The 13,467-nt window shown below is 55.8% G+C and overlaps 1 protein-coding gene across 1 annotated transcript; it reads right to left on the minus strand.

The window, feature by feature from the left end:
* Positions 1–12,517: 12,517 nt before the first annotated feature.
* On the minus strand, positions 12,518–13,430 carry TMEM203 (transmembrane protein 203). The gene has a single exon (XM_054848399.1). It carries the CDS (start codon positions 13,273–13,275, stop codon positions 12,865–12,867), a length of 411 nt encoding a protein of 136 aa, XP_054704374.1. The 5' UTR covers positions 13,276–13,430; the 3' UTR covers positions 12,518–12,864.
* Positions 13,431–13,467: the final 37 nt, after the last annotated feature.

Here is a 13,467-nt window from a genome sequence, read left to right on the forward strand (position 1 = left end):
ACAGCTGTGATGGGATCACAAAAAACTTCAGTGTGAGATACTGTAGAAGAGAAAGATGATTTTATTTTACAAGACGTAAGTAAGGTCAGCTCACCTGCTGGCACTCCCAGACCCGTGCACCCAGCAGCACCCAGCAGTGTACGCCCAGGTGGGATCGCTCAAAACTGGCTTGCGAGTCCTTGCTGTGGCTCTAGGGTCCTCCGCTGCCAGCAACAAACCCAGCTTGGACTTATCTTTTATATCCTTTGGAACTGGATACTGCTTGAAAATCTTTTCTCCATTATTTTATCTCAGACCTCATCAGCCTTAGGCAAAACTCTTGAATATTTGTTCCCTTGTTTGTCTTACAGGTGTATTTATGACTCAGTTTGGCATCTTCCTGACACCTCACCTTCAGCCGATTAGTTCCTCCTCATTTGAATGAAGTCACACATAGGAGCCCTGCAGCAATTAGCACACACCTCTCCTTTTAACCCTTGTCCCTCTGCTTCTTTGTGCTTTTACACACACTCACACATTTCTGTTCTCTTTCTGCTCTCGCCAGTCTTAATATTTCCATTATGAGTCTCTACAAGGTCTATAAGAGGTGAGAGTGATATTTCCAATACCCAATGCCCTGAAAGCACACACAGAGTGGTAGGTGCCTTGACAATAAGTTTTATTACAATGAGAATGAAAATCACATCAGAGGACGAGGATGGCCGTGCCAGGGGGGCTCTCAGCTTTGCCAGGGGAGACAGGAGAGGCCGAGAGTGCCAAGACATTGTTGTGGCCCAGCTGGGACTGCGGTCACCCCTTCCCTGGTGTGACCCAGCTTTAAGCTGCTCCTGGGCTGGGGGTCCCTGCAGAGATGGGGACCCCAAGGAGAGCTGGGGGAGTGGGGACGGCTCAGGTCCTCACAGCCCCCAGCTTCACCAGCAGCCTCCCATTGCTCTGGGCATGTGTTTGAGGCTCAGCAGCGCAGGCAAGGTATCACACCCCAGCCACAGAGCCCCGGCACCCCTGCCCTGCGATGGGGAGGGCTGGTGAACATGGGGACCTGCTCTCTCTGGGCGATACAGCAATGCTGCTTGCTGCTGATTCAGCTCCTCGATAAGAGTCTGCCAGGGCTATCATAAGGGCTATCTTGATGGAAGGATTCAGCTCCCAGCTGCCTTATCTCAGCTGAGTCAAACGCAGCGATGCCAGAAGGGAAATGTGTGCTGGGGAGCCCTTCCCAGAGCACCTTTTCCTGCAGCCAAAGGGATGGTGGTTTCAGAGGTGCTGAGTGCACTGAAGTACCACCCTGTGAAATTGGGGGTGCAGCGGTCCCTGGGGGCTCTCTCTCTCTCAGGACACATCTATCCACAGCTTGCACAGAGCTGAGTGCCTGTGCTGTACCCTGCTGCTGGCCAGCCAGGGCTCAGACCTCCAGGTCCATCTTCCCATGGCAATCTCCTTTGCAGAGGGTCATGTGCTGGTGGGATGGATGCCTGGTACCACCACTCTTGCATTCCCACCTCCACACAACACATAACCTTTGGACTCACATGGCGTCACTGGAAGGGGGTGAATGAGTGTCTGCTACCTTCCCAGGTCTGGAAATCCCCTGCTGACTGCACAGCACCTGGGCCAGGGCTGTCCTGAACAAGGGGGACTCGTCCCCACGCAGGACAGAGAGGCACTGACCAGCCCTGGTCCCTGTTGGACGTGCGGCACTGTGCAGTGGCTGTGTGCACCCAGAGCTGACCAAACCTTCTGGCTCCTGCCCCCAAACCCGAGCTGAGCAACTCTTCAGTTTACCTTTACTGATCCTTCTGTAGTAAATAAATAGTTCCAGAGGTTATGTGATAATATCTTAATTGCCTCTCACACCAGAAGGACAGGTAATGATTTCCCAGCTGGGAGAGAGACGTGACTTCCCTTGGCTTGGTGACTCCACACGCTCATCCTAGGCAGCAGGACTGTCTGAGCTGCTGTTTCTGTCTCCATACCCAGGAGTCTGGGTCTCTTTGCCAGGCTCAGCCCTTTAGCAAACCTGCTGCCACCAGCCTGGGGCAAGCCCAGCCAGGAATGGCCCTGGTCCACGTGAGCACAAGGACAGAGAAGGACAGACCTTGCTGGGTCTAAGCTGACACAGCAGCGAATGGCCATGGCGCATGGCAGTGTCTCCTGGGCTGCCGAAAGAAAGGATGGATGGGAGTGCCCAGGTCTGCATCCAGCCTGGAGCTTGTCCCAGTAGGGAACTGGGGTGCAGCTGGGGCCACACGCCAAACACAAGCTTTGCGATGCTTCCAGGTCCACCACCGCAGCTTCTGAGAGCAACGGACCCCTCATGAACACGGCGAGTGGGACAACACACTCAGGCGGGTGGGGATGTATGCCATCACAGGGACACATGGTCCCGTGGTCCCACCCATGGTCCGTGCCCCCACCTCAGGGATCCAGTCCCTCGAGGAGCTGTGTTCACTCCAAGGGGGCCTGGGAGCAGCCCCAGTGCTCTGGAGCTGCAGGACCCTCAGCTGCCCACCTTCCACGGACTCTGTCCTAGCAAGGATAGCAGGGCCAGAGTTGGTCCTGCTCCTGAGATGGCCTCAGCCCCGGAGGGTTGGAGGTCGGGGCCAAGCTGGTGAGATTGCTCTGTGGATGCCACTAAGCTGAGTGCGGGTGTCGTGGTTTTACCCCAGTCGGCAGCTGAGCACCATGCAGCCACTCGCTCAATCCCCCCATCGGGATGGGGGAGAGAATTGGAAGAGTGAAAGTGAGAAAATTCGTGGTTTGAGATAAAGACAGTTTAATAGGTAAAGCAAAAGCCGCGCGCACAAGCAAAGCAAAGCAAGGAATTCCTTCACCACTTCCTATGGCAGGCAGGTGTTCAGCCGTCCCCAGGAAAGCAGGGCTCTGTCATGCATAATGGTTACTTGGGAAGACAAACACTATCACTCTGAATGTCCCCTCGCTCTTCCTTCCACTTCCCCCAGCCCCTTATATGCTGAGCGTGACGTCATGTGATATGGAATATCCCTTTGGTGAGTTTGGGTCACCTGTCCTGTCTATGTCCCCTCCCAACCCCTTGTGCACCCCCAGCCCACTCACTGGCAGGGCAGTGCGAGAAGCGGAAAAGGCCTTGGCTCTGTGTAAGCGCTGCTCAAACAATAACAAAAACATATCTATATTGTCAACACTGCTTTCAGCACAAATCCAAACCACAGCCCCGTACCAGCTATTGTGAAGAAAATTATCTCAACTGAAACCAGGACAACGGGCAGCTGCACCCAGCAGTGCTTTGCTCACTGTGAAAGCAGTGTTCGTGGTGCATGGGTTCCTTTTAACGTGGGCAGATGTGTCTGTCCCCTGCACAGCAGCCATGTACCTTGCAGCCATGAGTGGGGACATCCCCCATCTGCCGGAGCCCTTCATCCACCTCCCGGGGTCCTGAGCGTCCACCTTCCTCTTGGGAGAAAATGTGAATGTGCAAAAGCAGGAGAACCAGTTTCACCAGCACTTTCCTTGAGCAAACAGCTCAAGGACCTGGCAGGACTTGGGGCAGAGCTGTGGGATGGGGCTGTGCCCAGGTGGAAGGCATGTGGCACACGGATGGCCCAAGGAGACTCTGGTTTCAGGGGAGCTTTTCCATGTGCTGTAACTCTCCTCCTCCCTGAAACCCAGCGGGAGCTGCAGGGCTCCGAGCTGCCCCGGCCGAGGGGGACCAGGAACCCCGTTCTCCCAGCACCCTCTTTCCTGAGGTCTGCTGTCCTACAGACCCCCATGGGCTGGGCTGGTGGATGAAGGTGGATACAGGGGTGATAGCCAGGACAGAGGCTTTGCTGGGAGAGGTAATATTATCTATAAACAGTTCCACTAAAAAATACGATAAAAGTTAGTACTTCAGTTTGCACTAGACATTTCTGAGCCAAGTCACAGGTAATGGCTTGATAATTTTGTTGACAAAATCCTCCCTGCAAAAACTTTAGGGCCACAGAAATATAGTGCTGGGAGGAGGCATGGCAAGCTGCGGGGGAGGCAGAGTGCGTGAGCCCCAACGGGACCCAGTGAAAGGCTCGCTGGAGAACGTCTTCCCAAACCTGCGTCACGTCCCCAGCACACGGCATCACGCACAACCCCTATAGCACCGGCGCCTGCTCTCTTTGTGGGCTCCCACAAAGGCCCCTTGAAAAGCTAATTAAATAATGACCTTAGCTCTTACCTCTTCCCGCTGAAGGGGCTGAGCACAGGCCCCTTCTCCTTCCACCTTTGCACTCTGGGAGGGAAAAGGCTGTTTCCACTCATGCCCACGCCTGCCCCAGGTGCAGCAGCCTGCACCTCTGCCAGGCGATGCTGCCCCGGCTGGGCTCTGGCAAGGTGATAAGACCCCATCTCTGTGCCACATACAGTCCTGCCCTCAATTTTCTTCAGATAATCCCACCCAAAGGGCTGTCTGTCTGTTAAAACACGATCCAGGTCTCAGGGTGATGTGGTACCCGAACGTGGAGCATCGCAGAACATGGAAGGGCCATGGGGTGCCTGGCCCACAGGAGCACCTGCTCTCACATGGCTCCCCTCGGGTCCTTGGTGCTGACGAACCCCAGCCCTGTTTGCCTTCAGGGATGTGCTCTGCTGAGAGCTAAAACTGCTATTTGCTCATAACTGAAAAAGTGACCTAAAGGTCTCATTCTTCTGACTGCAGGTGGACAAATCTGCTACGGAGAAGTATAGCTAGAGTACACACATGCCTATTTGATCTGCGTGTGACATACATTTGTCTGTGGCCCTTGAAATGACTCTTTGAGACCCAGAAGGAAGTTGCCAGGCTGGTGCGGACACTCTGTGGGTTTCGAGCCCAGCCATTACTGGCAGTCACCGGGATGACTGGTGTTTGTGAAATGAGATCACCTCCACTGCTAACATTTTCCCTCTGCCTTCCGAAAGAAAAGGGGACTGAGGGTCAAAAGAGAGTCTCTCATTTCCCTGCCATTTAATTTCTGCACCACGAGGTCACCCCAGCTCTGGCTGGAGGTGCAGGCAGTGGCTCTGTGCAGGTCCCATGTCTCCAGCTGAGCTGCTCCTGCCTCCCATTCACCCTCCAGACGCACTCAGGGTCTTGCTGTGACTTGTCCCAGCAGGGACCAGTTCCAGTCCTCCCTTCTGGTCCGATTCCAGCAACACTGGTGGAATTGGGTCCATTTAAAGCTGCCTTCGGGACGCTCACGCCTGCTGTTCCTGGCTGGCAAATAGCACACCAGACCTTTCCTCCTCCCTACTGTCTTTCCCAGTGTGTATCACTATTAAACATGCCCCAGCTGCCCTGGCTGTGACTGTCTTGGTGCCACCTCTCAGCTGTGGGTGCTCTGGGTCAGGGACACATGCCTGGACCCAGTCCCTGTGCCAGCCATGGACACCCCGGTCTGTTCCCCCTCCCTGTGCACAGCTACAACATAGCGGGTGCTGGTCCTGGGGCAGCTCCATCTCCCACGGTGCTCAGATGGGGCTCAGCGCAACACCTGCATCCTCGTGAGATCCACAAGATTAATGACATCCATAAAAATATCAGTATTTCGATATTGACAGTGGCAATTCCTGGGGAATGGGCACCAGCTCCCTGCTGGGAGGGGGATGTGCTGCCTGACACTGCAGTGATGGGCTTCGTGTACGCTGGGATGGAGGGACATGGTGGAGGGGTGCTCCAGGAGGTTGAGGCTGTTAGCTGCTCGCTCACCAGCTGTGTTGCCTGGGGGTGAGAGCACCAAGGAGAAGGCGAGGTCGGGGTGTCTGGGATCTGGCTAACAAGAGCCCCAGGCAGGGGCTCTCCTCCAGCCCTGGGGCATCCTGAAGATTTTTAATTCCTGAGATCAGGGAGCACAGGAAAACAAGGATGAAGCACCCTTAGGGCAGGATTTTCCCTTTCACTAGTGTCACAGTGAATGGGGACAGCGCAGGAGGGAGACTGAGGCGAGCAGCTCTGGAGATGCTTGATTGCCTCCCATGCAATCAATAGGGCCATAAGGAAACGAGGCAGAAGGTGAAAGGGTGATGTGATGGAGGTGTCCCTCAGCAAATGCTGGAGGATATTTGCAGGAGACCAGGAAACCACTTGGCTGTGGGAGGTCTCCCTTGAGCTGCCAAACTGGTTTGGACAAGGGCAGCTGGGGCCATTACGGAGCCAGCTCCCCCTGCCACAGTGGTGGGTGAGCTGTGGACAGCCAGACACCCCAGATCCCCCTGCCCCCTGCAAGGCCATCTCATCTCACTGAGCAGTGGCACTTTGCCACACCTCTCTCTCCTCAGTCTCAGCAAAGTTTCTGAGAAGCTGCTCCAGGGAGGTCACCATTGCTACAGCCTGCCTTCCTTCAGCCTTTCCTCCTCTTTGTGCCCTCACCACCCCGGCTGCTCCCCTCTGGGCTTTCAGCACTTGCTCCACACTTCTCATCACGTCTTTCTGAGTGGTGACTCAAAACGGACCTGTGCTTTCAACCACAGCTTTGCCAACTCTCTAAATTATTCCATAAAAGTTATAGATGAAATCCTGGGAACACCAACTCTGAAAATGGGGGCTGCAGCAGCTCAGGATGCCCATGTCAGGACAGAGACTCATGTGCTCCTAAGGGGACATGTGCTTTTGCACACATTGGCCATTAGCCAGGGACACCCCAAAGCCACCTACCACCCCTGTATCCCACCTACCCAGCAGCTGGCCAGACCGCTCTGTGACCCTTCCTAAGCACCATACCTTGTGCTCGCCCTCTCTTGTCTCCAAAGTGGCTGTCACCCGTAAGAGAAGGGTGACAGATTGGGGTAGCGTGGTTTCTTGACAAATCTAGATGAAACACTACTTATCTCTTCATTTTCTAGGTGCTCTCCAATAACTTTTTGACTGCTTTGACTGCTTGTCCCAGTGTTCCCAGTTAGAAGCTGAGCTAAGAGGGCTGCAGGTTGCCATTGCCTACACACAAGTAAGACATGTCTATAACACAGGAGCTTATTGGGAAAAAAAAAAAACAAACCCAAAACCCACCAAACCCAAAGCTAAATTATGAGGATTCAGGAAGAGCTGGGAAGCTGGACTGCAGGCAGGTCCACAGCTCCGAGGGGAGCACATGCAGAGGCAGCGGTGACCCACAGCTCCTCTGCCCACAGGCAGGGCTAAGCGGCTGTTCCTGGCAGGGCTGCCAGGCTTCTTTCATTTCCCTGGCAGGAATGACCTGGTACAGGCAGGCAAGCCTCTTATCTTGCTCAAGGGAATTAGTTTGTGAGTGAGATAAGCATACCACACTGTTACCACATCCCAGACCATGATTTGGTGTTGGCACTCACCACATGAATCCCACATACTGGTGGAGGAAGTCAACAGAGGACCTGCTCTGCTGCAAATGTTGCTTCTGCCACATTTTCTTGCACCACAAAGTACTTTGTAAGTCTTTGGAGTGATTCACATGTTAGAGCCAGCACAGAGGAGGCTCTTGGGCAGCAGTGATTTGAAACGTGTTTCAGACAAATTAGCGATAAAAATCTAACTTTCACTTGCATGAATCAGGCCATTTCCTAAAAGACATGCTTGGGTGAGAGCTGGCGGTGGAGCTAGTGCTTTGGCTGTGAATCCTTACAGCATGTGGAAGTTATCAAAGACAGAAGAAAAACCCACGGCAGGGGCAGCCTTGGCCCCTGGTGTGGCTGGAGACCTCCCGGCAGCCAGCAGCTTCGCAACAGTCACTGTGTCTCAGCTCCACCCTGAGGAAGGCTGTAAAAGCCCATGCAGCTAATGCGAGACTTATCCTGGGGCTGCTGAAGTCAGCCGCTATTCAGGATGTCGTGTAATTCCCAATCCTGACACCTATGTGTTGTCTCTACATCTTGCACAAATGGTAAACCTGAATGACCCTTTCTGATCTTGGTGTCTCACTCTTGACTCTGCAGCCCTCTGAAAGATGCTCCATCACTGCAGGTTTCCTTCCATGCATGTCTTGGCCACCGTCCCTGTGTACCTTCAGCAGCAAAGATGCGGGGTTGCAGCTGAAGGCACGGGCTGGTGAAGGGGATGTAGGTGCTGAGAGAGCCCCAGGTGTGAGCTGCAAGGAGTCCCGGGTGCCCAGCACAACCCACGGACGTGCTGCACGGGCTTGGCACCATCGCTGGAGCCCGGCCAGGAGAAATACCCAGCATTTTCAGTCCCTGCTCAGCACTAACATCTTCCTCTGTCAGCCAGGAGCCCTGGGAGACAGCAGCATGTCATGCCTTGTGTCCCCAGCACTGCTGGGTGGGTACCACAGGGTGACCACCTTTGTGAGCAGAGGGTTCCCAAAGTACAAACCCAGGCTCTGAGCAGAGTTTTGGGGCAACCACGGACAAATCTGCCTTTCTCCGCATCCAGCCCCCTCACAAGGCTTAGAGTAGATGACGTGCAGATATTTACAATGGTTGTGCTAAAGCCCAACTAGAATTAGGCCATTTCTCCCTGGTAGCTGGGGAGGTGTTTGGTGGCTCAAGTCCCTGGCACACAGCAGGAGCATGTGGCAGGAAGGGACCTAGACTTCAACCCGCATCTTGCAAAGCCTCTTCTGAAATGAGTGACAGCTGCCAATCATGATAACAGCAAAAGCCACGGCTGAAACAGGACTGTGGCTGGCACTTGCCGCAAGAGGTATATGGAAGCATCTTACTCAGTTTAGCAGGTTTTCTGTCCCATTGTGAGAATTCAAGGCAGGAACAGGCTGCCCAACTGCCCGTCTTCGTTCCCTGCTCCCCTGACCCTTCCATACAGGTGGACTTGCAGGTGGTCAGCAGCTGCTCCCAGTTTGGGCTTGCAAGACTTGGCTTTACCGTTGGGGCAGTTCCAGCTACCTCTGCATGATGACTGCTCCAGAGACATAGCCCACCTCCAGGTCCCAGGGCTCAGCCGCCAAGCTGTGGCACCAACTGTGCCACCCAGTCCAGGTGCTCCACACCTCCCAGCACCAGCTTGTCTGTGCTGGACAAACAGCACCCCCAGCCACATCCTTTTCTTGTTGTCCCACACCATCATCCTCCTCTCAGCCATCGCCGGGGATGTGTGGCTGCTCTTCTTACAGCCTTGCCCTCAGGCAGTGGCTTCTGCTCCCACGAGCCCTGGGCAAGGCAGGACACTGCCTGAACCACAACCCCAGGGTCCTTCCAGCAAAGCAGCTCCCAGCTCCTCACCAGGAGCCATTTGCCGCATCTGGATGCTAAAGCTACCACCGCACTGAGCAGGTCACATGGTCCCCAGGTGCTGCCCGTGTCAAGGTGCACGTGGAGATGGAGGTCCCTGGGACCATCCATTCCCAGCTGTCTCCTTCAGGAGCCCTCATGCCCTGGTGGTAGCTCAGGTCATGCTGGACCCTTGTCCTCCTCATGCATTAAGCCCAGCCAAGCTGTCCCAGGCTGGACTCAGCTCTGGATGTGCCATATGGACAGGACAGCACCAGCCTCATCTCCCTCCAGCGTAGCCATCCCCAAATTCAGGTGTCTCTCCAGGAACTGCTCCTCTCCCAGCAGGAGCTGGGACACATGGAGTGGAGTGACAGCCAGGGCTGGTGCCCTCCCTCCATCAGGGAGATTCGGCACCCAGGCCAGGCAGTGCAGAGGCTCCTTACCTGCTGGCCCTGGGGCTTCGGAGGGGTGCGGGGCTGGGGCACCATCAAGCTGTGCTGCTCCCCCAGCGTGTCCACCAGGCCAAACCTCTGGGCTGGGAGTGAGCCAGGGCATTCCCATAACGTGAGCTTTTAGCCCAGGAGCTGCAATTGGGTTTGGGAAAGACCCGGCTGGCAGCGATATCCAACTCACTCACCACAGCCTCAAAAATAAACCCAGAAGTGAGATTTTTATCTTTGCCAGACCATGTTCCAGTGTGCAACAGTCTGTTGGCCCAAGACTGGAGGAGCCTCCCTCCCCATGCCAGGGAGCACCAGGGACCCCACGGCTCGCACTGGGAGGAGATGGATGTCAGGGGCTGTGCCCTCAAGCTGTTTCAGCTGGAGGAGGGTCCAGCGGGATTTCACCGAGGGGGATGCTCCCAGAAGTTTTGCGTGGCCACATTGCCCCGCCCACAGGCTGGGGTGCTGGAACTGCACACCGCTGGAGTGCGAGGGGAAATGCCCCAGGAAGTTTTGTTGCAGGACTTGGTGGCCCTGGGCACAGCGGGTGACTCCTTTGCACCAGGAGCGAGTCCCAGGAAGGGATACGGCTGGTCCTGGCTGCCAGGCGATCCCCACCACCCCCAACCATGCAGGGAACACCTGCACCCTGGTCAGGGCACACGCTGAGTGCCACCGTTCAGCAGCATGCCACCCCTGTGTCCCCAAACGCACCCAGGAGGTTGCCTTACCTTGGAGGAGCAGAGCTGGGAAATGCCGGCTGCTGGCTCTTCCCCAAGGCAACTGCAAAATGCTGGAAAAGCTGCTTGCAGGTGAGCTTGGCAGCACACAGGTGGATGTGGCATCGTCCCCGTGTCGAGCACCACGCCCCAGTGACACGGCTGTTTGCTAGGTTGGTGCTGATGGTCCCAGGCAAGCCCCGCTGGGGCTCAGCAGCAGGAAACGGCCCTGTTCCTCTGCAAAGCGTGGCAGCGAGGCTGAAGGATGTGATCATTTGTTTGATCTATTTTTGTTTGTTTGTTTGCCCCTTGTTTGGTTTAATTAGCAGGGTGGTTGGGGAGCCACAGGAGAGTCCAAAGACACCAATGGATCCCCAGGGCAGCTCAGTGAGTGTCCCCTCCTGACTCAGAGGCTTTGCTGCTCTTCCTCACCAACCGTGTCCCCCACCCTCTGCGCTCCAGTTCTTCAGGCCTGTCAGCAGACACAGGCAGACCCCCGCACTCCCAAGCCTTGCCCCCCTGCTCTCACGCTCCCAGACCCACAGCAGTGACTCTGTGGCTGCTGGTGACGCAGTATCTGCGGCTGCAGGTGATGCAACATCCGCGGCCCGTGCACTCGGAGTGACTGGGTGCGTTGTGGGCACAACCACGGCACGGGCACACCGAGAGTGGTGCTGAACTCACACTGGCATGAGGTGGTGGACAAGGAGCAGACGGCTGCTCTCCACCCAGGTGACGTGTCCTTGGTTTGCCGCAGCTTGGCCCGCGTGAGCAAACGGCTGGCTCCGTGCAGACAGACCAGAGGAGCATCTGGGGAACATTACGGCTGCACCTTGGTGACACAGAGCCCTGGAAAACCACATCACAAGGTGAAGCAGGAGCAGAGGAGCTCCTGTGAGGCAGGTCCCGGTGCTCGGGGCCCAGTACCACCTAAGGGCGTGCAAGGACTGAGCAAAATGGGTGCTCCCGTCCTGGACCTCGGTGCCAGCTCAGGACGGGCCAGCTAGAGTCACTGGGGACGTCAAGCTAGGGCTGAAGCCAGGTGCCACCTGAGCGGAGTCTGGTGGGGAGCAGGTCACAACCGCACTTCGCGGGCTAAGCCCCAGTATGGCCCAGTCTTGGCCAAATCTGCATCAGCTTATGGATCTTGCTGGACGAGGCTGCGGGTTCTCCCACTGCTGTTCATGACAGCCAGGACGAGCCAGCAGCAGCGTGAAGGGACAACCATCGTCACCTGCAGGAAACTTCCTCACAGTGCCCATCCACTTTCTAGGGAGAAAAGGAGCAGCCACTGGTTTCATTGTCCTCAGAGCATCTCCCAGGGGAGATGAGCCCCATGGTCATGTTCCTGGTGCTCCTCAGGCCTCTCTCAAGTGGCTCTGAACTGGAGAGCTGGTTATACGGGATCCGAGATCCTGTCTGCATGAAACAGATCTTGAGAGCAGAAGAGAAGAGAGGGTGGTACCAGGACGAGCTGAGCAGATGTGGCAAAGACAGATGGGCCAGGGAGCAGCTGAGGTTGGAGGGGAAGCCCCGGTGACCAGGAGATGTTTTGCCAGAGTCAACATCATCAATAGAGCACAAAGGTCTGTAAAACTCAGTGTCAGAAGAAGACCAGTCCTCATGGCCTGGGATCCAAAGCACCACTCAACATCTCACAGAGAAGTTCTCAACGCCCTCGCAGTGGGAGCTGAGCACAAGTGGTGCTGAGGTGTCTTTGGCGCTGGGAGTTCCCCGTGACACTGGCGGGTAATGCTGATCCGCACTTCCCCCAGGAATACTGAACTCCTCAGGCATCCTGTCCCTGGGCCTCACCCTCCCAACACCCCATCTCAATATTTAGGGAATGGATCTGAAGTACAAATGAAAAAAAACACATTTCTGTTCAAAAATACACACATCGGTTCTCTCCAGCTCAGAGCACGGCCCCATAAAACCCTGCCAGCGTACTGAGGGCACAAAGTGCTCAGGGAAGTGAGAGGGCAGATGGAAATAAATGAGCTTTGCTGCAAAGCCAGCGCATCGTTACAAGTGTGGCCTCAGATGGGGCAGAGCGGGCGAGATGGCAGCTGCGGCGCTTCTGGCTGGCCACGGTCTGGGCTGTACGAGGGGACCTGCTGCAACCAACCACCCTCCAGGTAGTTCCCGTTCTCCAGGCAGCAGTTTTAAGTACAAATGCTTTCCAGGGAAAAATAATTTTATAAATAAAACTAATCCTTCCATGCATTTTTATTTTACAACAAAATAACCAGCATATCAAACAGTGCTTGCAGGGCAGGCTACTTTAAGACTAACACCAAGAGCTGAGTGATCTCAAATAAGGATGCGGCACAAAAGCGTCTTTCGAAGAAATATGATGCTATGCAACACAGCAGCGTGCTTAATTACAGGCCCTTCCTCTCATTGCACTGGGCCTGCGTAACCTGCCACCTACCACTCTGTACAGAAACAAAGATGGGGAAAAGCCCGATGACCGTCGCTACGAGTTCGAGGCTCCCCCACGAGCCAGGCACATCCCCGGTCGGGGCGAGAGCAGCGATGCGGAGCCCACTCCCTTGCCGTCAGTTCACCCGGCAGGCTCGGATCATGAGCAGCTGGAGGAGGATGAAGACGGGCGACATGATGAGCCCGTACCAGAGCTCCCGGGTGTGCTCCACCAGCTTCTGGCACAGCAACATCTCGAAGACAAACTTCAGGCTGAGGATGGTGAGGATCCAGAAGAGCCTCAGCACGGCCAAACGCTTCTCACCATCCTGGAAGAGCCGTACCGAGACGATGGTGGTGAAATAAGTACTGAGACCGTCGGCGGCGAAGAAGGGCACGAAGACGACCCACCAGGAGATGGCCGAGGCCTCACCATCCACCTTCAGGACGAGAAGCACCGAGAAGGCCAGCAGGGCCAGGCCGTGCAGGAAGATCTCGAAGGTGGCGAAGCCCAACCACTGCACCAGCTCCCTCAGGGAGAACAGCATCGTCCCGACCGCCGCGGGGACATGGGAGCTGCCCGGGGACGGGGTGAGGGGTGTGTGTGTGGGGGGAGACACACAGACACAGACACACAGATACACAGACACACAAGAGAAAGAGAGAGAGACACGACACCCCCCCGCCCCTCCCGCCTCCCGCTTTCGGCGGCGTAGATTGATGACGTTAAAAGGAAGGCG

The sequence above is a fragment of the Grus americana genome, chromosome 20, assembly GCF_028858705.1.
Source record: "Grus americana isolate bGruAme1 chromosome 20, bGruAme1.mat, whole genome shotgun sequence".
Classification (NCBI taxonomy): Eukaryota; Metazoa; Chordata; class Aves; order Gruiformes; family Gruidae; genus Grus; species Grus americana.

Excerpts from the sequence above, each read along its gene's own strand:
- TMEM203 (XM_054848399.1), bottom strand. The coding sequence starts at position 13,275 with ATGCTGTTCTCCCTGAGGGAGCTGGTGCAGTGGTTGGGCTTCGCCACC.